General features: G+C 41.5%; 1 protein-coding gene across 2 annotated transcripts in view; it reads left to right on the top strand.

Moving 5' to 3' along the window:
• The window catches only part of LOC122809712 (protein NLRC5-like), a 1,339,659-nt gene that overhangs the window by 63,631 nt on the left and 1,251,532 nt on the right, over window positions 1-24,496 (top strand). For both annotated transcript variants that reach the window (XM_044081407.1, XR_006365941.1), the window contains exons 4-6: window positions 307-390; window positions 9,805-9,888; window positions 16,964-17,053. In XM_044081407.1, coding sequence (XP_043937342.1) covers window positions 307-390; window positions 9,805-9,888; window positions 16,964-17,053 — 258 coding nt within the window. The remainder of the gene's footprint in view (window positions 1-306; window positions 391-9,804; window positions 9,889-16,963; window positions 17,054-24,496) is intronic.

Raw genomic sequence — 24,496 nt, 5'->3', positions numbered from 1 at the left:
TATATAACTAACTGGCTGGCAAATTTTAGGAACTATCACTGTTTGACCTAGAGCCTCCCACAACAAAGCTTTAACCATTTAAAGACCAATATAGTTATTGGCAGCAAGATGCACTGAACATTTTTTCAAATGTATGTTGTTATTATTTTTATTTGATGTGAAAGTTTGCTGTTAAATGTATTTTGGATAATATAATACAAAAATGTCATCTAGTCAGCTGAAATTATAGTAGAGATGATGTAGTAACATGGATTGTATATTAAGGATTTTAATTAATATTTGATATCCTTATCTGCTTTGTTTCAGCTTGAAGGAATGTCAGATTACTCCACAGAACATGGACAAGCTTTGCAAGATATTGGAAAAATGCTCAGAACTGGCAGAACTTGAGTTAGTGTTTTTTTTTTATACTTTTGATTTTGATTACAATTATGTAATGAACTGTTGATTCTGTAAAACATGCAGCGGTAACGTCTGCTCAGATTAGTATGTTGTTAATTCTGCCTTGTAAAACTATGGTTGGTGAAAGTAGTTCTAATCAATTATTTGTGATGATTCTTAATGCTTAATTTTACATGAAGGATTAATATGTTATACAATTGCTTCATATTTCATATAAAGTGTCAGGTAACCAATCATTGATTCTGGCAGTTGATTCAGAAGGTCAAGGGTGTGAGCTGTAGTTCATGTGGTAACGGGTTTGATTTCTTCAGCCCTCTTTGGCCTACTGTGTGATCTTGATCAAGCCACTTAATCAGACATTGCTTGGGTACAACTAGGAATTTAAGCTAGGCTCCTCAATGATACCCTGAACTGCAAACCTAGTAACTACCTGTAAACCTAACTTATTATAAAAGGAGTGAAAAACTGAAATTGTTTTACAAATGTGCTGTAGTTCATTTTGGCAGGGTACAAATGTTTCATTGAGTTATAATTTGCTGAACTAGGTGTATTTAGTTCTACTTTCACAGAAACTGCCATATTAGAGGTTATTGCTATGTTTCCCGAGATATAGCATTCCTTGAACTCATTATAATCATGACCAGTGATAGGGAAGCAAACTGGGCAATTTCCCAATCTGCCAACACTCTTGGGGGCCCCAAAATACTAGAAATGTAATTAATAGTGGCCCACTGCATGCTGAAGTAAACAACAATGTCCTTCGTATTCAGCACTGCTGCAGTAGCCTTAACAATAAGGGTTATATCCTGCATAGGATATAGCAGCTGGCGAAATTCCAAAGCTCAGGGCACACCTTTCATGTGCCCAAACTGTTAGTCATCTCAAGCTAAGTTGACTAAAAAACAGGTTTGGGTGCCAAGCCCTTTACAGCTTTCCTACCACTGAGAAGAGTGGTTCTGTGTGGCCTTTTGAGGATCGATGGTTGGCTAAAGTGGTTCCATTGGTAGACAGATAAGTTCACTTCAAGGAATGCTTTCCGCATTACTTTTTTGCTTGTTTTAGCTACCTTTTTGTGATAAGAAAGTTTTTTTTTAAGGTAGGAGGAATTATTTTCCTTGACTGTCTCATTAATTTTATGTACTTTTAAATGGGAACACACTTTTTGTACCTTGTGATAAAAAGCTGTTAAAATTTGTTTAAAACTACTTTTCTTTCTGTGGAGAAACTATGTCTGTTTTACTTTTTGGGGCAGGGGAAAAAAGAAGTTATGTTGTAACGTTCCATCTGTGTTGTCGATCTTCACTAATCTTAAGCCTCAGAACTGACTTGGCCATTTATTTCAGCCTGTGCTTTCCAAACTCTTGAGCTAGGCTTTTACCCATAAAGCTCCTCTCAAAATTACCTCAGCTCGAGTTTGCCTAAATTAGTGGCAGACAAATAGCAAATAGGAAGAAGAGACCAGATATGTGTCCCTAATATGAAGCCAGTCCTGGGAGAATTTGATCCACTAAGAGTCTCAGGCTGGGGGACGGAGGGAGGGGATGTCAAGGATTAGTGAATATCGACAACACAGATGGACCGTTATGGTAAGACATAACTTCTTAATCTAATGTTGTCAATCTTCACATAATCCTTGACTGTGGGACAGAGTCCCCAGCTACCTAAATCTTGGGAGGTCTCACAGAAAAATATTTCTGAGCATCATCGAACCAAATGATGCCCGTCCCCTAGAGACCTGATCCAGTTTGTAATGAGTGATAAAGACACGAGGAGAAGCCCAAGTGGCTGCTACACAGATGTCATTTAAAGAGTCTGTGGCATGAAAAACTGCAGAAGTTGCCACCACTGTAGTTGAATGGGCCTTTACTGGGCCTGAAAGGTGGAGCCCTTTTGACTGACAAATAAATGTAATACAGTCTCTAAGCCATAACACCAAGGTAACCTTTGAAACTGGATTACCTAAACAAAGAGAGGAAAAGGCAACAAACGATCAGATTTTCTGAAATCTTTTGTTGTGAAGATAAAAACGCAGATGTCTGTGGACGTCTAATAAATGAAGGGAGTACTCCCTTTTATTAGAAAAATTAGGGAAAAGACCAGTATCTGAAGTGTCTGATTGATATTAGATTGTGAGACTACTTTCAGTAAAAAGGATGGATTCATCCTAAGGGAGACCCTGTCTTTTTGAAATATTATGTAGGGTGGTTTGCAGGACAAGGCCTAAAGTTCAGATACTCTTCTGGCAGATGTAATAGCCACTAAAAATAAAGTTTTCTAAGTCAGAAACTTTAATTTACAAGTAGCTGATAGTTCAAAAGGAGACAAAGTAAGGGACTGAAGAACTAGCGTTAGATCCCACAGAAGAACGGGTTCTTTAAATGGCGATCTTAACATTAGGGCTCCCTTTACAAAGTTTGTGTGACATAAGGGATGATCCATCAAGCCCCATATGGAAGCTCGAGATTTCCACTAGATGGACTTTAATTGTTGAGGTAGAAGAACCAGATTGATAGAGGTTAGCTAAAAAATTAAAAACTTTATGAACAGGAGTCGTATAAGGATCAAGGTCATTCATACGGGCCTAACTTGCAAATTTTTCCCATTTACTTTGATACAGTTTCCTAGTTGAAGGTTTGTGATGTGCCACAATGATTTGATGGACAGGAAAGGAAAGGGAAAGATGCCTGGAATTGGAGAAGCCATGGCATGAGCTTGAGATGGCCGAAGTTTGGATGAACCATGCTGTAGGGATGAGACAGCAGATCTGGAGCTGGGTCCAGTATCCATGGTTTCTGAAGAAGATGAGACCAAAGGAAGGGAAACCAAACTTTTTGAGGCCAAAACGGGACAATGAGGATTACTGAATTCTCTGACCTCTTGGTGTTCTTTAGAAACTGGGATATCAAAGGAGTCGGGGGAAAGGCTCAGAGAAGACCAGGGGGCCAATCATGGAGAAGTGAGTCTCTGAATCATTTCCCAGGAGGGGGGATTAGGGCAAACTAACTGCTGCACTTGTTGTTCAACAGGGAAGCAAAAAAATCAGAGCAAGGTTGGCACCAGTGACTAAAAATCTTTTTAAAAGGCTTACATCCCCTGCAGATAGGGTCTTCTTCTCCTCTAGCTGTGTCTTTTGAATCCAGACCAGCTTTAGCTTCCCCCAGTAAAAATAGGGCAGAAAAGAGAAAATAGAAGGAAAAGGATAAGTTAAAAAAAGCACTGAGAAAAGGATAACTCTTCAGAAATAAGGTCTGAGGAAAAGAAGTTGGAAGAAAATCGACTTGAAAAATCAAGGAAAAGATCCCTAGATTCACTAGTCCTTTTGGTCTCCTACCTGAAACATTAAGGCAGTTGGAGGTCAAACCTGATTAACAGAGGTGGCTCTATCTTCTCGTGCTACATTTTCACCAGAGCCAGTGAGCTCTTAGCTCCATTCACCCATTTTATAAGACAAACACCATTCCAGACCTTCTTCAGTAATGTCATCATCAGTGTTAGTCTGATCCACCAGAAGTCTCAAGGAAATGGATGTTGACCAGATGATGACGAAATTCTTGAGGTCACAGATCCAAATGGGAGTCCTCTCAGTGTTATCAATGAAGGGACATCCAGGTACAGGCCCATCCACCCCATCACATTTTTTTCCAGTAATGGTTACTGGTTCAGGTTTCAGAACCAATTCCCATGGCTCTAAACCCACATCAGTTGGACTTGACATTTCAGGGAACTTCAGCATCAGCTACAGCTCTTACTCTCTCACTGAGATGCTATTGCATTGAGACAGGTCCTGGAGCCAAAGTGTCAGTGTTGTGTTTCTGGTGGAAGAGGTTTTCAGAACCATCTTTTTCTCTCTGGGCCTCAGCACTTGATAGGTAGTGTCTAATGTCATCCTCAGAACTGAACTTAATTAAAACAGGGAGACTTTCTGAGTCCTTCAGCAGAGGGGATACTTCCAATGTTCCACTTGTGATGTCGGCTTTCCAGGGTGCTGAAAGGGCATTGGCTGGTTCAAGAAGGCAGGTGCACATACTGAGTACAGATCCGTCCCAACTCCCAGTATAACCTGCACCTTATACCTCTCATTTGGATCAACAGGGACAGTCAAAACCAACTACTTGATTTTCAGGTTCCAGGTCTGATTCTGTCTTATCTCAGTCAGAACACCAGTGGCATGTCCCCAGGAAACATATGCAAATGAAGCACTTTGACTTCTCTTCTGAGACAGTAATGGAAGATAACAATTTATATGAAGGTAAAAGCTCCCCTAGATCCCCCCGAAGACATCACTTTTGGAGACATACTTGAACTGATGAAGTAGAATGGGGGTTGTACCACTGAAAGTTCTTCCCTGGATGAATCTGTGCTCATGAAAGCTTTCAGAGCTGGCTCATCTGCATCCAGGTTGAGTTCTCCCAGATGCTCTTATAGATCTTATGGCACAAATGGAAGGACCCTGACATCATGAATCTATACACCCCAACAAACAGGATTTTAGTAACCCCAAAAGATAAGAAGTACTGTAAGAAAAGACCCCCCCAACAGATGCCATGGTATTAACAGCAGCCATGAAAAAAGAACTGCCCAAGGAGAGTGCTTCTGTCCATCACCCTAACAGTGAGTCAAGGAAGTTGGACAGACTAGAAAAAAATAGCATACGCTTTAGCAACCTTTGCACTCAGAGCACTGAACTACCCTGCACAGTTAACTCATTTTCAGAGGGACTTTACCAAAAAGAGTTCCATGTCCCTCTCAAGTAGCTTACCTTCAGATATTCAAAAAAACAGTGGACACCCAAATGTCTACCTATCAATCCACCTCTAATGTATCTGTATGCCTGCTAGCCAAGGCAACAGGTGGTACAGCAAGAACAGCTTAGACAGGCATTGCCATGTATCACCATGCCTGGATGTGACTATGCAGAAAGCTTCAAGGGGTCCTTTATTAATGTCCTTTTGATGGCTCCATACTGATTGAACCATAAGTTAACGATATGCTTATTAGGAATGAGCAGGACAGTAAGACCCTCTCTGCCGTAGTAATCCATTTCTCTACCCCTCAGAGGTCCTATTCCAGGAATCAAAGGATTGGTAAGAAAATGTGGTTCAAAAAAATAACAGGGTTTTCACCAAGAGTCTCCTGGAGATAGACCCCCCCTCCTGAGGCAGAGGGGGAGGTAGTTGAAATGGACATCACCACATAGGCAGATGCAGACTGCATAATCAGGATTTCCACAGACCTTCCACTGAAAAACCCTATCAGTGCCCCAAAGGTATACCCAGCTGCTGTGGTCTGTAGGCAGTAGGGAGGCACTTAACTTTACAGCCACAAGCCTGGCAAAACATTACATTAGAATCCTGAGTGCTAAGGATAATCACCAGAGGCTACACCATTCCCTTTTTGTATCCTCTAAAGAAGAGGTTAAAGATTCCCAATGTAACACACAGTCAGTTGGAATCTGCAGCAACAGAAATTTCAAAGTTGCAAGAAAAAGGAATCTTTCAACAGATTCCCTCAACCAGTTAGGATCCACAGTCAATTCCAGGTTCTTTTTATTTTCAAAGAAAGTAGAGGACCTCAGGCCAATATTCGATCTCAACCACCTCAATTAGTTTGTCAGACATTGTGCCGGATGGTCACATTATAGTCCATATTGTCTCTGTTGAGGAAGCATGATTGAATGTGCTCTGTAGATCTTCAGGTTGCCTACTATCATATAAAGATTCAGAGATGATCTAGAAGATTTCTCTATTTGCCACTGGGGGACAGTCATTTTCATTTCACAGTACTGCCAATCAGTGTCACCACAGCCCCCCAGGTGTTCACCAAGGTAATGGCAGTGGTAGCAGCTCACCTCCAATTGCAAGGGATCCAGGTCTTCCTACAGCTAGATGACTGGCTCCTAACAGCTATTTCCAAGGATCTACTGTTAAAACAACAATAAACTACACTGCTACACCTGGCAGATCTCTTAGGCATCTCAGTGCATCACACAAGCCATCTATTTCCCCACACATCAGACAGAATTTATAGGATGTCATATCAACACAGCTCTTCAAATTGCCAGACTCCCAGCAACAAGAGTATTGCCTTAATACTAACAGCTTCCCAGGTATTCCAGCCTCCCTGCCCACAGGTAAGGTTGATTCTACATCTGTTATGGTCTTTACTATCACATTAGGTTTATTTGCAAGATACCACATGAGAATTTTACAATGGACTTTTTCAGTCCAATGGTCTCAGAGACTTCATCCCGTATACACCAAAATTTGTCTCAATCATATTTGCAGAAATTACATGAAGTGGTGGATAACTTCTCCATCAGTCACGGAAAGGATATGATTTTGTCCACAAATTCCTCAGGCCACAGTAACCACAGATGCTTCCCTTCTAGGTGAGGGGGGCATTTTGAAGGGAAGATGGTTCAAGGGTCTTGAGCACCTGTAGAAGACAAGCTTCACATCAATATCTTGGAGATAAGAGTGGTTCTCATTGCATTCCAGGCTTTTCAGGGCTACCTACTCAAGGGTCTGATCTCCATCTCAATGAACAATATGTCTGTTGTTTGGTACATCAACAAACAAGGGGAGACACACTCATACCCTCTTTTCTGGGAGGCCTCGAGAGTATGAACATGGGCTATGTCTTCCCATTGCTTTCTAGTAGCAATGCACGTACCTGGAATGGTGAATGTACTGGTGGACAAACCGAGCAGGTCGAGTCTGTTTCCTCATGAGTGGTCTCTCAACCAGGCAGTGGCAAAAAAAATTTTCAGCCACTAAGGAAAAACATGCTGCACTGTGGTGCAGTAGTGTGCCCATTCGTAGTGCAGTGGTGTGGTGGTAGGGACATAAGGAAGCACCACAGTGCAGAGTTACATTGTGCAACACGTAATCTACCAGCATGTATTCATGGGCACAAAACTGTCGTTTTGCTTTTCCAGCAGATGTGTGAGCAGCAATGGCAGGTTAAGACATTGTGAAATGCAAAGTTCTAGAGAAGTGTGACATGGGAGCATGATTTTTCTGTCCTTCCTTCACAGGAACTTTAGGGAGCTCTTGTGTTAGGGTGATTACTTAACTCTATAACCATATTGAAAATACCAGAAAAAGATTAACTCTCTTTTATTCTGCTCCTGGAAAATATCTCCCCTTCTCACCAGGCCAGTTTGCGCTGCAACAGAAAAACTCAACTCAAATATGGGCTTCCCATCATAACCATAGCCTATGTAGAAAGCTCATATACTGCACAGTCCATTGAAAACAAAATTTGATGATTTGTTTCCAACTCCCCCAAGGAACACCACTGTGATCAGTGTACTTCCCAGTAAACAAACTTAAATAAAAATCAGTGAGGCCACTAGCATGCACAGCTAGCACTGGTACAGAGTTTTGTGGTGGCAGCACCCTGTCTTGCTTCATCAAAAGGCAGAGATTTAGGACTGAAAGTCTAAGTTGTACTATAGGCATTTTTTCTGTGCTGTTTCTTTCTGCTATATTTGCTGTTGTGCCTGTATACTTAGTTGTCACTCCTCTTCCTCTGGAAAACATAATATGGTTGAATGTTGCAGAAGGTAGCAGCAGCTCTGCCAGCAGTGTGGTGTTTATAATGTCTGTGCCAGTCCTTTGTATAATTGCGATTGTGTTATAGCATATATGTGTGATGTTTCTCATTGTGTCATCCTTCTGTACGTCCAGTGGTGGAACAGGAGAAGGTGAGGCTATTCTCATCTCAGGTTGTACCTGCCAGTGCCATTGGTGCAGGGTCACCAGTGGCTGCAGGTCTGTCTGTCATTGGAGGACAGTGGTTCCACTGATGGAATTGACATAGAGGAGTCACTGGTGCCTCTGTTGTCATTTCCTAGGAGGTGTGAAAAAAGTCCTGTTCTGAAAGTGGTCAGGAGGGGGTCTGCTCTGGTCTCTCAGCATCACTTGTAGAGGCTAGTAGCTGCCGAAGAATGCTGCCAACTAGATGTCCACCCTGGTAGTGTGAAACACCTTCTGGGTCGATGAGACCAATAGGCCCTGCCTTTGAGGTACCAGGGGGCAAACATCCATTTGCGTTGGTCACCCAGGCAAGTGATGCCTTGGCTTCTAGGCCTTTGAGCTTGTCTTGCATCCAACCATGCCTCGACCCTACCTTATCTTCATGCTAATGTTTTTCCTCCATTGTCTGTCATACCCCATTTCTTGTTTGTTGATCATCTCTCCATATCACCACTTGTCCACCCTTTGTCTATCTGCATCTGTTTTCTGTGTTTGCCTGTCTGTCTGTCCCTGCTACCTGCACACCTACCCTTCTTTTCTGCACATTACAAGGCAGGTTCTGCCATTGAGCAAAAGACCAAATATCCCTCCCCCATATTACCCTTGTGTACTTTCCAGTGCTTGATATCTTCACTTGTCCCACTGTCCTATCTATCCCCATTTCCTCACATTTATATGATGAACTAGGTTGACATTTTGATGTGCACACCCACATTGGACTGTCTGGCTGCTGCTATGCTGCCCTTCTTGCATAATATGAGCACAAGATGCAGTTATGTGGTGCCACATTTCACCTGTGAACATGCCTTGACTTGAGTGTGCTTGCCCGCAATCATTATAATCTCCATCATACTGTACTACGTCCCCAGTTGAAGAGCAGTCTAGGGCTACATCTCCCATCAATGCATATCTTTAATTATAAGTCTGACATTATTCAATATCTAATACATATCTGATTATATCTTTTTAGTTATTCTTTTTGTACACCTTCATGCCGGCATTATGCAGTTTGTTTTATACAACTGCAGTTTTGTAATGCATGCATTTTACTGAAATTCCCATTAATCAGTTCCACGTGGAAATTGTTCATTTGAAATCAGTGCTCTACTCTGGTTAATAAATTCAAAATAAATAAAACTGTCATTATTGCGTATGACTATTGCCTTCTGGTCCAGATTGAACCTGAAAATGGTCTTCAGACCAGTATACCTACCTGGTTAACAAATGTACCAACAAATAATTAATTAAAAGTATGTACCCCTTCATGCTGTGACCTTCTTGAAAATTATTACAGCACTTGTTTATGAATTCCACCGTACGTGCATGTGTTTGTGTTGTGAGTACAAATGGAACAAAGAAGTGAGACATTTTTGAAAATGAAACAAGCCAAAATCTGAAAAAGTATATCTGCATTTTCTTTGACATATATTATAATACTGATCTGTTTATGAAAGTGGTAAATTACTCATAACAAATTATATATTTTTAGATGGAATCTAATCCTAATTCATGTGATTCTATATAAACACAGTAGTATTATGGTTAAGATTATTTGCAACGTTTTATTTAATTTTTCTAAGTTGTGCATAAGGTAATATATTTTCTTCTTAAAGCATAGTCTAAACTTATTTCACTTTTACAGCCTTTCCAGCAATGTTGTAAGTCATGAAAGTGTCAAAAGGTTGCTTGACCATTTATCATACTTCAGCGCATTGAAACTCCTAAAGTAAGTTTACATTTATTTTTTTTTTTCTGTTTTATGAAATCTTCTTAGACACGAGTGTTGTTTTATGGTGCTTTAATTTTATTAGATTACTTTTCACAGAGTCACGCAGTATGCAGTTAGAGGCAGTAGGGGAAACTAATACATTTATATAAGATGACGTATGTTCACAGCTCATAACCTAAACCTCCTGTGTTATACTGTTAAGAGTATAACTATAAAACAAGAGTTGTATTAGAAGACCTAGAAAATGCAAATAAGAGGGTTAAACAGAGAGAGTGCCTACAGGCAGTGACAAGTAGTGAAGGAAGAAACCAAGTAGGAATATCACAAAACACACAAGGTGTCTACCAGAAAGTTAGGGCAGTAGATGGAAAGAGAGGGAATTACTAGATGGCATTTAAGCAGGGAAAAAAAGGTCTTATCTATGTACAGCTCTAAAAAGAAAAAGGCCTCACAAAAAATTCTCGAGACTGGTATAATAGAGATGTGAACTAAAGGCAGTAAAAGTCAAATAATCCTCATTTTTTTTCTGGCTATTACAGTGGGAGATCATAAAAACAGCTGTAAACCATCAGGCCCAGTGCGGGAATGTGGCCACCAAAGTGAACAGGATGTTTAGGCTTAACTAAAGGGGAAAAGACTTAAGGGACAGAGGGCTACAAGAGCTCTAAAGACTCATTTATTCAGACAGTGCTCCCAGATTGATTGAGAAAAAAATGCATTTTTAGTTTACCTGGTCATAAAATTAATTTAAAAAATGTTTCGTACTATACTCTTATGTGATCTTGCATGATGTTCATCGTGTTTCACTGTTGCAGTCATTACTCTTGGGTTATCCTGCTGGCAGGCTACCCACAGTCGGCCAGAATTCCAAAGTCTAGGTCCAGCATCGGCCGCTGTCGCCTCTTCCCTGACGTCAGTGTGCCAGGAGTATAAAAGATGCAGCTGACGCCATTTTCTTCAGTCTTTCTTGCCGCATGGTGCCCGAAGCAAAAGCAGTTCGCAAGTGCCGGTCGGCTGACTCCTGAGATTTTCACAGACGAATTTCAGATCCGAAGTCTTCATTAAAGCTAAGTACCGTGCTGGGGAAACTTTTTTCTTGCTCCAGACCGATGTCAGAAAAAGTTAACAATTGTATTTCTTGTGGGAAGCAAATACCTCATAAGGATTTTCATTCTTACTGTATTCCTTGCCTAGGCCCTGATCATAATGTTGCTAGCTGTCAGTTTTGTGCTAGATTCAACCAACACACTATTAAGTGTCGGTTTGATTTTTCTTTTCATTACTTTGGCCAAAAATTCAATTTTATAATGCCGTCGGAACAGCCGACGACCGGAGTTTCTAAAAAACGCAAGGAAAAAGAGAAGGACAGGTATCTGAGATACAAAACCAATGACGAGGCTTCCGCTAAGCCAGTCGCCGGTTCTCAGTGAGGCGCTTTCGCAGCCCCTGACGCCCGCTACCTCAGAGCCACAGGCCGCTGATGACTCCCACGTGGAGCCAGCTAGGCCTCTGGATACTCAAGGTATTGGACACTCGGAAATCATTCCCTCAGATGGGTCCGGAGCCACTGAACAAGCATCGGCTTATGATGGTGTTTTCAGACCTACATAGCTATATGTAAAGCCTACTTCAGCTTCTAAAGCAAAGGCTAATGCAGCTTTAAAGACAAAAAAAACAAGTACAGCATTCTCTAGGACAAACTTCCATGCCTAAGAAACAGATGCTTAAAATGGCTGAAGACCTTATTACCTTGATCAGGGGTTGCCATCCCCCTCCTGATAACAGGCCTAGGCAAGAGACAGACTATGACTCTTCAGATCAGGTTTCCATTTTCTCTGACTCCTCTTCTGTACAGGAATACTCTCTTCCTCCCTATGAGGATTCTGATGCTGAAGAATCCATTCCTTCAGCCTCTCCTCCTGAGGATTATTCTTTTGGGGAAACCCTGCATACCACGAGGGAGCACTTCCACTGGGAGAGCCAAGATTACTCAGAATCAAAGAAAAGGCGTAGAGATTTTCTTTTACTTCCTCAGCACAGGCCTCTTGCTATTCCCCCTTGTGCTAGACATTGTAGATGATGTATTTTCAGAGTCCAGCCTTTCTCCAGACTCCTTACCTCCAGCTCCTGTTAAACCAGACAGATACTACAGGGTTCCTGATTCACATAAATTTCTTTATAAAAACCCTGCTGATGACCCAGAAACTATTTCTCAGGGTCCCAAGGGGGTGAAGGCCGCTACTACAAAAAACCCTGTCCCTTCTGACAGGGATTCAAGGGCACTAGACAGATGGGGAAAAAGGTTTACACTTCTGCTACTTTGGCTGTGAGGGCTCTAAATTGTCAATTTCATATGATTAAATATCAGCAATATTTAATGTCACTGTTAAAACAGAAAATGTTGGCCAATTCTGATTGTGCAGAAAATAAGGAAATGCAGGATTTATTGCATGCAACTGAACAAGTGGGAAAGCATACTTTGCAATGTGGTTTTGATTCTCTGGAGGCCTCCTGCAGGGCCGCAGTTATGGGTTCTGTCATTAGGAGGCATGCTTGGTTAAAGTAACAAAATCTGCCTGATCATGTTAAAGCAAAATTATTAGATGCTCCATATTACAGCATGATACTTTATTTGGTGTTAAAGCAGAGGAGGTTTTGAAGAAAATGGAGGACAAAGCGAAATCTATGCAAAGAGTAAAGGATTTTTTTAAAGGTTCAGCCACCAAGATTTAGAACGAACTGGCCTACAAAGAATTGGTCCTTTCCAGTGTCGGACAGGCCACAAAGAGGCAGTTACAGATGTCCCAGAGGCAGATCCCAGCCCCAGGGCTAATACAGGCCTAAATAGTGGGGTGCTTCTATCTCCAAAAGTGGAGAAGACAAAGCACAGCCATACAGGAAACAGTCCCAATGACTTGCCTCTGCCAGCACCAAGTACTTATCTTTTTGCAGCCCCCTTAGGGGGGAAAACTAGCACTTTTCTTTCAAAATTGGCAAATTATCACCCAGGATAAATAGGTATTGAATATAGTGTCCCAGGGCTACAGGTTCCACTTTCACACCCTGCCAAAGGCAAGAGGTATGCCAAACCTGCCACACAGTCAATGGCCAGAGGCACAAAAACAAGTTTTGTCCCTTATGAACATGAGGGCCATTCAGCAAGTACCACAGCAAGAGCAAGGACAACGATTGTACTCAAGACTTTTCTTGGTACCCAGAAAGGACAAAGCCTGGAGACCAATACTGGACCTGCCTTTTCTAAACACATTTCTGGACATTCCAAAATTCAAAATGTTAACTCTGCAGCAGCTTCTTCCCATGCTGGGCAAGAAGGCTTGGCTTTTAACTTTGGACCTAAAAGAGGCATACCTGCATATCCCAATCAGACAATCTTGCAGAAGATACCTCAGATTCATAGCTGGCTCAATGCACTACCAATTCTCTGCACTGCCCTTTGGCTTATCTACTGTGCCCAGGGTCTTCACAAAATGCCTGGCACCAGTAATTGCATTTTGCAGACAAAGAGGAATTCAAATATATCCTTACTTGGACGACTGCCTTATACAAGCAGAGAACAAGGACACTCTGCTAAAGCATCTGGCACTCGTAAAAGGATTATTAATTTGCCTAGGGTACACAGTAAACGAAAAGAAATCAAAACTAGTACCCTCTCAAGAGATAATATTCCTGGTTGCAAGCCTAAATACAATTGCCCAGATGGCTTATCTCACACCAGACAAACAAAGGCAACTAACTTCTTACTTCAAAATGTTGACAACAAAGACTCAGTTATCTGCAAGAAAAATTCTGCAAGCTTTGGGCTTCATGGCATCCTGCATTCTGCTAATTCCATATGCCAGACTGCATATGAGGAAACTTCAATGGTGCCTAAAAAGTGTCTGGACTCAACATTGTCAAAGCCTGGAAACATTAATTATCCTCATTCCTTGCCTGCAACAGGAGTTTCGATGGTGGGCACATGCCTGTCACCTCAACAAGGGACAGCAATTCACTCTACCCACAGCCAGGCAGTCAATAACAACAGATGCATCAGATTATGCCTGGGGAGCACACATGGCAGGAAAATGTATTAAGGGCACATGGTCCACAAGCCAAATGCATCTACATATCAATCAAAAAGAGATGCTAGCTGTTCAGAATGCCCTGACAGCTTTCAAGGATCTACTCCATCCAAGACAACTACTGATAAGGATGGACAATACTACAGTCATGTGGTACATAAACAAGCAGGGGGGCGCACATTCCTACCCCCTATGCAGACAAGCCATGACTTTGTGGGACACAGCATTGACTTATCAAGTACACCTGCATGCACAATTCCTGCCAGGAAAGAACAATACTCTGGCAGACGAACTAAGCAGAAACCTCACAGATCCCCACGAGTGGAAACTGGATCCACAAGTCTTCAGCATGATAACAAAGGAATGGGGATGCCCAGACATAGATCTATTTGCCTCCCTTCACAACTGCCAACTACAGAAATTCTGCACAAGGACTTATCACAAGCAAGCATGGAAAGTGGATGCTCTGTCATTCAGCTGGAAAACTCTAACAGTATATGCCTTTCCTCCTCTGCCTCTCCTCCCCAAGGTACTCCTAAAGGTCAGACAAGAGAAGCCAAGAATGATTCTGAGTGCCCCAGACTGGCCATGCCAGCACTAGTACCCAATTCTTAAAAGATTGTCTCAAGGCCCAGCCTGGACATTGCCTCTAATTCCTCACTTACTGACCCAGCAAAACAGTCAGATTCTGCACAGTCAACTCAGGACCCTAAATCTGGCAGCATGGCAGATAATGTAACCATTCAAAACACTCCTCTCTCTAAAGCAGTGATGGGTGTTATTTTGGAGGCCAGGAGGCCCAGTACGAGAAAATCTTATGAAGAAAAATGGAAAAGATACTGTGCTTGGAACCAGGCACAAGGAATTGACACATCTGTACCAAATATTCCTCAGATTTTACAATACCTAACTGAGATGCTGGACAAAGGCCTATCCTTTTCGTCAATTAAAATTAAGCCATTTCAGCTCATTACAATATGGAACCTCCTATTTTTTCACATCCATTACTAAGGCAGTACCTCAGAGGGGCCAAAAACATAAGACCTCCAAGGAGAGCCCCAATACTTGCATGAGACCTCAATTATGTCTTGGAAAAACTCACACTGACGCCTTTTGAGCCAGCCAATACAGCTGATATAAAGTTTTTATCTTGGAAAATAGCTCTGCTCCTAGCAATAACCTCTGCAAGACGAGTTTCAGAGTTACAGGCACTCATGGCTGTGGAACCTTTCATCATTTTCCATCCAGACAGGGTTTCTCTAAGGACAAACCCAACATTTATACCTAGAGTAGTGTCCAGTGTGGCCCTTAACCAAACCATTCATTTGCCTACCTTTTATACAAACCCACAGAATAAGGGTGAGAGACTTCTGCATTCCTTGGACATACACAGACAACTACGCTTCTACTTGGACAGAACTAAAGCTTTCAGAAAATCTGAGCAATTTTTAGTGGCATATGCTGCAGGATCTCAAGGAAAGCCTATCTCAAAACAGACTATTTCAAAATGGGTAGGCCACTGCATTCGTTTCTGCTACTCACAACATGGCAAATCAGTGCCCAAGGGCATTAGGCCTCATTCTACCAGGGCAGCAGCCACTTCAGCAGCCTTTCTCAGAGGAGCACCAACCAAAGACATTTTAGAGGTTGCAACTTGGAGTTCAGTGCACACTTTTACAAAGCACTACCACTTACCTCTCTACTCTAAATCCAGAGCAGGCTTCGCCACTGCAGTTCTGCAAGACCTTATAGCCTCTCCTAATCCTATTTAGGCTCAGCCACCCAACCTCAGCTTTGGGATTCAACCCAAGAGTAATGACTGCAACAGTCAAACACGATGAACATAGTACAGTTGTGTACCTACCATAAATGTAGATGTTCGAGTGTATTCACTGTTGCAGTCCAGGTTACCCACCCACAATCCCCCTTTTCTTTGCTGGGACTTACCTATACTTCTCTATCTTATACAACCTATGTGGTGTATTTGCTTATAGATGAAGGAAATGTTTATTTTACTGCATGCATAATTATTGGCATAATTTTTTAGCCTACCTTTTTGGGGGCACCTGACATCTGGGGCAAGAAAAACTGAAGAAAATGGCGTCGGCTGCATCTTTTATACCCCTGGCGCACTGACGTCAGGGAAGAGGCAACAGCGGCCGACGCCGGACCTAGACTTTAGAATTCTGGCCGACTGCGGGTAGCCTGCCAGCAGGATAACCCAAGAGTAATGACTGCAACAGTGAATACACTCGAAAATCTACATTTATGGTAGGTACACAACTGTACTTTTCCATTGCTTTGTTCAATCTAATTGACAGCTTTTATATTGTCTGTTTCTCATTTTTTTTCTTCCTTTCAAGGATCTCCTTTAACATTTAGAGCATATCTCTGATGTTGAATTGAAGTAAATGATATAATAACAGTGCATAACTTTTTGTTATTTAGCCTTTGATAAGCTGTTGCCATTCATTCTGATATATATTACAGGCAGAATATGCTTTAAGGAATTAAGATTTAAAGATCATGAAGCATAATTACATGACAAAATAATTTACTGATAGTGGGGTCCAAGAATGTTTTGCAGCTAGTAAAGGCCAGGATCATGAATCTACATCAATGAATAACAATAACAAAGACAATGGATCATGAATGGTGGTTCACCCAGTGATTGGAATGACTCTCAGTTATGTGGTATGTTGTCTAATAAACTACAAGCATTATCATCAGGATATAACTGTGGGTTTTCTGGCATGTGGAATTATGTGCATGTTGATAAGTACTTTTCCCTTGTGCATTTCAAGTTTGCAGCAAACCATCTAATATCTTCTTCATGACCTTTAAACCTTAGTTCCTTAGAGCATAAATGCAGTTCAGGGTTGTGGCTATGTCCATTACATTTGGAAATCATGTAGTAGGTGGTGACTTAAAAATAAACCATTTATCAAGTAATCTTCTAGGCTTTAATGATACTTTACTTTGTTCTGCAGTATCAGTGACAATAACTTTTCAACACAAAGTGTGCTGCTACTTGCAAGGACTCCAAGTGTCTACAGACAGTTACATGAAGTTGAAGTCAGGTAAGAATACCAAACAGAGATAGTAAAAACAAAATCAATCTTTGTATGTGTATCATTTGTGCGATCCATCAAACTCTAAAGTTAGATTGTTTGTTTTTCAATAACCAGCTATGTCACTCTCAGCTATTTTTGTCACCTTTACCTTTAAAATCTAGAAACCAGTGCAGGCCAATGTCAAGAAACACGGGGAGACAGATGTTCTCCAATTCTTATTCCAAGATTTCAAATTTACTTATATCAGTATTGCTCAAGACATTACTACAGCAAGTAGCTACAAAAAAATCTATGCTGAACTACATAAATGTATAAATATGCTTTTCTCAAGCAGATCTATATATAATGTGAACTTTAAAATCAAACCATCTTAGTGGTTCAGTAACATAAGTACCTAAATAAGCTATGGAATAAAAGAGAAAAAAAACCCTTAAAGTATGCAGCAGCAGAAATGACCCTTAAATCAAGGTTAACATCTAAGAATTGTCAAAGAATTAAAACATAGCATCACTAGGAAATCAAAGCAGACCATGACTCAGACTAACATCATCAGCTACAGATAATTACAAATTCTTCTTTAGCTATGTTAACAAACTAAGAAATAACAACCAACAGTTCTCAGGACTTATTCAAAATGGCATTACATACACTGATCCTGTGGATGTTGCCAACTTACTGGTAAACAAATTCAGTGCAAACTTCACACCAGAGACAGCTATTCAAAGCCTACTTATTTCTGAAGATCTCAGAATCCCCAGCATCACTGAAGAATGTATAGTGAAGGTCTCTTCAAAGACTAAAAATACTTACCCTATGAGACCCAGTAATATACTTGTATGCTTAATAAATAGTACTAAAGATGTATTGCCTGAGACACCCCTTAAACTGTTCAACCTGAGTCTTGTCAATGAGATTTGTTGTACATTTGTGATGCCACTTTACAAGAGTGGTCATACTAATGACCCTGGAATTTATAGGCCCATCAGTTTGACACGTCTCATCTACAAAGCTATGGAGCATATCATAACTAACCTGATTAACTATAATATGAAAAAATCTTATCAGGCTAGCCCTGCAACAGATTGGTTTTGTCAAGAGTCTAATGAATCTGATTAAATTTGTGGAAGGGGTAACACAGGCTGTTGATAGCCGTCATGCTGTACAGACATCATAACTGGACCTGACAAAATCATTTGATACCATTCAACATGCTAGTATAATAAACAAGCTAAACAAACTTCAAATTGATGTCTGTACAATAAGATGTATAAAAAATTGGCTAAAAAATAAAACTCACACAATGAGTATAGTGTGTGCTTCTTCAGAAAGTAAGAAGATGACCAGTAATGTTCCACAGAGCTCAGTACTGAGACCCCTGTTGTTTGGCATCAACATTTTGGATCTCAGTATCACAAACCAAGATCTCTGGCTAACCAAGTTTGCAGATAACTATAAATAGGGTGTCACTCTCAATTCCTTCTGTGATGCACAAGCCCTCCAACACAACCTTACAAATATACAAATAACTGACTTAAATTAAATGCAAAAAATTTGCAGTTTTGTCACATTCAGTAGACAACCCCTCCCTTAGCTTATAGCATAGACTACTCCCCACTTCAAATTGAGATCACAGTTAGAGACCTTGACACATTAGTTGATAATTCCCTCTCTATTAATCATCATGTTGATATAATGGTCAGGAAGTCCTTCTACTTAACACAGCTGATCACAAAAGGAATATCTCTCAAACCTAAAGAAGTAATTGCTACCTTATATTTTGCATTGGTTCATCTAGTTATAAAATGTAATGCATACATTAAGATGTGCCTCACTAGTAATATTAAGCAAATGGAAAGACTCCAGAGGTTCCTAATGAAAAAAACGTTTGCTGGCTTAAGAACCGTAAGACCTGAAGCACTGTCCCATTATTTAGTGTCCAATAACTCATGAGAAAAAAATTTGTACATTGCCCTCCATGCCATTAATTGTCCAGTAGTCTAGGATCTCTTTTATTTCCATAAATTATATAATCCCACTAATACAAGAACTACAGATCTAAACCTACATCAGCAAATATGTAAAACATGGTAGAGAGAGAGAGAGAGAGAGTTTCATTAGGCAACATCTTGCCCACCTCTGGAATATACTTCCATTGCAAATTAAGCAGTAAGATATATTATAATTCTTCAAACAAGAACAGGCTGACTGGATGTGTATTTACAAATTCACCTCTGATTTCACTGGCTTAGCTCTGCTTGAAAAAGAGGGTGAACATTTTGGGTGGGTACTGGAAAGGAGTTAGTGGCCATTAGGATCAGTTGCCTTGGATTTCCTATGATCTTATGATCCTGTGATATCTCGAGTGACATGCAGACACATTTAGCTCCATGTGTGACCCAGTTCTTATTTGACAATGGCTGTCTTCACATGATCAGAAGGACACTGTTGCTTATATATGTATGATTGTGTGTGCGTTCATGTATGTGTGGGTATGTGTGTGTGTGTGTGTGTGTGTGTGTGTGTGTGTGTGTGTGTGTGTGTATGTGTGTGTGTGTGTGTGTGTGTGTGTGTGTGTGTGTGTGTGTGTGTGTGTGTGTGTGTGGAGCAGATTAAGTGTGTGTGAGAAAATCTTGTAGTAGATTATAAATGCAGCTTGCTTTTCTAGACATTTACATTGATCTTATTTACTAGAACATTTCTTCTTTCATTGGTTGCAGCGGTGGGAAAGGCCTGATAAAAAAGATATACAGTGACTGAAGATTTACGGTTTCCTTCTTCTGGTACTATGCACTTTTCCTTAGTTTGTGAGTTATTTTTGACCCCTACAGTCTTTTACTCTTTATTATTGCCTATCCTGTTGACTCATTTGTTATCAAATCCTGCTTATGTGTGGAGAGGAGAGTCAGATGTTGGCAAGATGTTATATACTGCTGGTTCAAATTTATTTTCTTTTTGATACCCCAACATTTACCTTGAATGATCAGTGTGCGATGTACAAATGCATGCAGAACTAGCATTGTTAGCATGAGGTTCATATAGCAACAGCCAGAAAATTTTGTGCATGTGACACTTTTTGTCTCCACCAGAGAATCCTTCTGCCATTTGAAACCACCCTCACTTCTTCATCAAGGGAGGAGAGGTGACCTCTAATCTTTTAATTCTATCATCAAGCTAGCCACTCAGGTGATGGGTTTAGTGTAGGAATCAGTGTTGTCTGCACTGTAGTCAGGACACTAATCTGTTCACCAAAAAAGAACCCCCTTTTTAGACTGTGATTTTGCCCCGAAAAATTCATATTCTACAAGGCAGAAACAGTTAAGTGAAGTGATTTATTTTCAGCATCCTAAACCTTATTGGTGTGAATCAGTGAAATTATGTTTCAGCAATAGTTTCTTAAGATCATCCAGTCACTGATATATAGCAAAGCTTTGCAGAAAGGAATTTAAATACATTATTCCATGACTAATATTAGTATGTTTTTTTCAAGATCTAGAAGTGTGAGGATCAGTCTTGTATAAAGTCACTCAATAAAGCCATATACTTTTAGTATTATATTTGGTCCAGCAGTTTGTTGTGTAGTACCATGTGGCAAGTGAGATACTGATCATGTTGTTTTTAGCAAATCACAGAGAGTGAGAGAGAGCAAACTTGATAATTTGAATGGTGACCACTGACACTTTTTTGACGCTTCTGTTTTGTATACAGGGATGTTTGCCCCCTACCTCTTCTTCTACACTAAAATAACTAATTTGTAGATCTTACAACAGTAGGCATGCTAAAGCAGTTTTGCTAGTCGTCCATTCAAATAAATGGTTATGATTGTCCTGGTTTTAGTAAAAAGTGAGTTTTGGACCTAAATTAAAAGTGACAATTGCTTTATGTGATATAAAGGGCCGGATTCACGAAGGCTTGCATGGAGTCTAAGAGTAGAGTAAGACTCCAGACAGCCAATATGTCTGCCGAGCAATCCAGGAACAGCCGGCAGGGGCGTGCATGAGAGCTCCTAAAACTACTCTTGCACGGACAGTGTTATGTTATGCAAATTACCTCATTTGCTGCTGAAAGCTATGCAAATGAGATAAATTTGCAATCCAGGAAACACTAACCTGTCCAAGTAAGAGTAGAGTTACTTGCAGAAATGTACTCCGTTGGTAACGGAGTACCGTTCGGCAAATAGCAAAACGGAGCTATGACATCTCCAAATAAAGGATGCATCTAGTTGAAGAAGCATGCCAATGGCCAAATATAAGGCCATTGGCATTTTTATCTGTTGCAAAATAATAAAAAATATTGTTTTTCCCCCTGATCTCCGATGTTTAAGCGTAGCGCCGCACCACGCAAATGTGCTGCACTCTAAAAACCAGAAAAAAAATTTAAAAAAAGCTAAAAATAGGCATTTTATTAAAAATATTTTTCTGCCATGCAGGTGAATGGCAGGCTGAAGACAACATGGCTACTGAGTAGTGGTTGCTAAGGGGGGAAGCTCAGTGTGAGAGATGTAACCAAGCATTAGTAGGCAATCCTATGCAAATGAGGATAAGGATAGTGAATCCCAATTTTCCCTGCCATGTGAACCATGTCCCTAGAGTGTAAGTGTAGGATTAGGGGAGTAACAGAGTAGAAAATAGGTGACATCATGAGGGGGTATGTATCAAAGACTGTAAGCTTATTGGAGCAGAGTGGCATGTGTTTGCTGTAAGTTACTCAGGACTGGAAGAGGCGTGTCTACAGTTGTCAACTGAAATCTAGAAACCGAAGGTGTATGCCATGGATATCACTAAAGTTTCTTGCAAAGATGCTTACACTGTGTGCACGTGTGTGTGCACCTGTAAACCCATCTAAGCCTGTGTGCACGTGTGTGCGCCCGTGTAAGCCTGTGTAAGGCTGTCTAAGCCTGTGTGCGCGCATGTGCACCCGCCTAAGCCTGTCTAAACCTATGTACCCACATGTGCGTGTGTTTGCGCGGCGCTGCCCCCTGTAGAAATAGAAAGGGAAAAGGAAGGAAAAGAAGTAGTAGGAAGTTAACCAAGGAGAACTAGCAGAGCTGCCAGGTGAAATCAATCAGAATCAGCCAATTACACAGGCAGTACACTAGCCCAGCCCAGCCCAGCACTTAAAACTCTGCAAACAACATTACCCCATGTTTTTCTCAGAAACAATGCAACACGGCAGTCTACAAAGAGAAGTGAAAACTTAAAAAGCTTAACTGAGACAAAAAAATGTTAGGGGCTGCCATTGCTATTATAAGGCAACATGTGCAAGATGCTGAGGGTGGTGCCATTGTGAATGCTACTGAGCAACCCACAGTGAGGAGACGGAGAAGAGTGTACAGACCCAGGGTAACCTACCAGGGGCTACATGAGCTGGAGATAGTGGAGCGCTATAGAGTAGACAGAGACCTCCTGCAGCAAATTGCTGAGCTGTGCAGGCCACGCCTCACACACAGAACCAACAGAGGGGAACCCATCCCAGTGGAAGCCAAGGTAAGTGTTGGCCTGAGAATACTTGCAACAGGTACCTTCCAGAGACCAACTGGTGATATGATGGGGATTTTACAGGCATCAGCATCCAGGGTACTGCACCAGTTCCTGAATGCCATGTCAGCACATGTCAGTGATCATGTATATTTCCCCAATTCCCGTGAGGCATTGGCCAGCAATATGCGTCTCTTTCAGTAAATAGCGGAATACCCTGAGGTAGTGGGTGCAATTGACTGCACGCGCATACACATCAAAGCACCAGCCGGTGAGCGGGGTAGGGCCTACATCAACCGCAAGGGCTTCCACTCCATCAACTGCCAGGTCGTGTGTGATGCCCAGGGCATAATACTGAATGTGTGTGCTGGCTACCCTGGAAGCTACCACAATTCCCATATCTGGCATCTGATGCAGCTGTACCAGACATTTGCCAGTGGGGACATCCCTGACGGTCACCTAGTGGGGGATGCTGGATACGCACTCGAGCCATGGCTGATGACACCCATCAGAAATGCACACACACCTGAACAAGAACACCATAATGAGGCACATGCACAAACACGAAATGTAATCGAGCATGTGTTTGGGATGCTCAAGTCACGGTTCCAGTGCCTGGACACATCTGGTGGAGCCTTGCAGTACTCACCAACTACATGTACCCAAATTGTCATGGTATGTGCCATGCTACACAATATGATCCTGCGAAAACAGCTGCAGCAGGAACAGCATGGGGCAGGCACAGTGTGACTCAGAGGAGGAACAACCTGAGCCTGCCCCAGTAGGCAGAAGTAGGCGTGCCCAGTATGCCTTGGCCTTGGCAAAGAGGCAACGCATAGCACATACACTGGCTCAGTAGGAACCCTGGAAATGATACCTCTCTCTGACTCGCACATAAAATAAAAGGGATGCCTAACTTGACACTACCTGTTTTCACACGTGTGTAGGGAGTGTACTATATGCATCCGACATAGGCAGCCCTGCAGCACCACCTGAGGCATGATTGCCATGTTTTAAGCAATATAAAGCAGTGCTAAGCAGCTTTTACCACTATTTAGTATATGTAAACAAAATTGCCCGTGCTAACTAGCGCAATGTTGGGTAACGTTGAGCAATGTTGGGCAAGGTTGGCCAAATTTGGGCAAAGTTGAGCAAAGTCAGGTAAACATGCTCATATCTGCTTTACTGTTCCTTAAGCAGTCTGGTGTGCCCAGCATGAAAATAAAAAGCAGTGACAGGGCTCGAACCCAGGATATTGTGCACTATAGTCACAGTACTGAACCACTAATCCATGACAGCATTCCACTGGCACAGACACAGCAGGACAATTGTACACTAATGCAAACAAAAAGAAATGCTGTAGCATGCCCCTAAAGAGGCATATGGGTAACCTCCCCCACAGGCCTATGCAGACAGAGAACAGCAGGCCAGGCGGTGTGATGTGGGTTGGGTAGGCTATGAAGTCGCAATCTAATATACGTGACAGTGGATGCCAAGATCTGTAGTACAGTAGTATGCCCCAAGCCAGTACGATAGGCAACAGTACAGACTGAAGTGGAGCACCTTACATAGCAGTGCAGGCCTAGCAAATGTATATAAGTGTCAGGTGAACCCCTCATCCTATGTACACCCACAGTAACAATCAGGTGCGCCCCCGGGTAGAAATGTACAAAGAATAGCTGCCCCCCCTGTATGTAGAAATGTTGATAAGTCTATGCAAAGTGTCTCATGGAAGGCCTGCAGGCACAGCATGATCCCTGTTGATTTTTGACACAAAGGTGAGCCCTGCTGTAAAAATACAACTTGATTTTCAACACACATATAGTATAAATGTCTATAGCGGCTATACTCACACACTTCAACAAATGTAGTGGATTTCATTCAGCATCACACTGAAAGGTCATACTGGGCATGCTCACACACTTAAATAAACAAAGCAAATATCAGGCAACAACACACTGAAAGGTCATATTGG

The sequence above is a fragment of the Protopterus annectens genome, chromosome 8.part0 (assembly GCF_019279795.1).
Source record: "Protopterus annectens isolate FY-2018-M chromosome 8.part0, PAN1.0, whole genome shotgun sequence".
Lineage (NCBI taxonomy): Eukaryota > Metazoa > Chordata > Ceratodontiformes > Protopteridae > Protopterus > Protopterus annectens.
The sequence above is the reverse complement of the archived record's forward strand: the minus strand, read 5'-3'. Positions and strand labels throughout refer to the sequence as shown.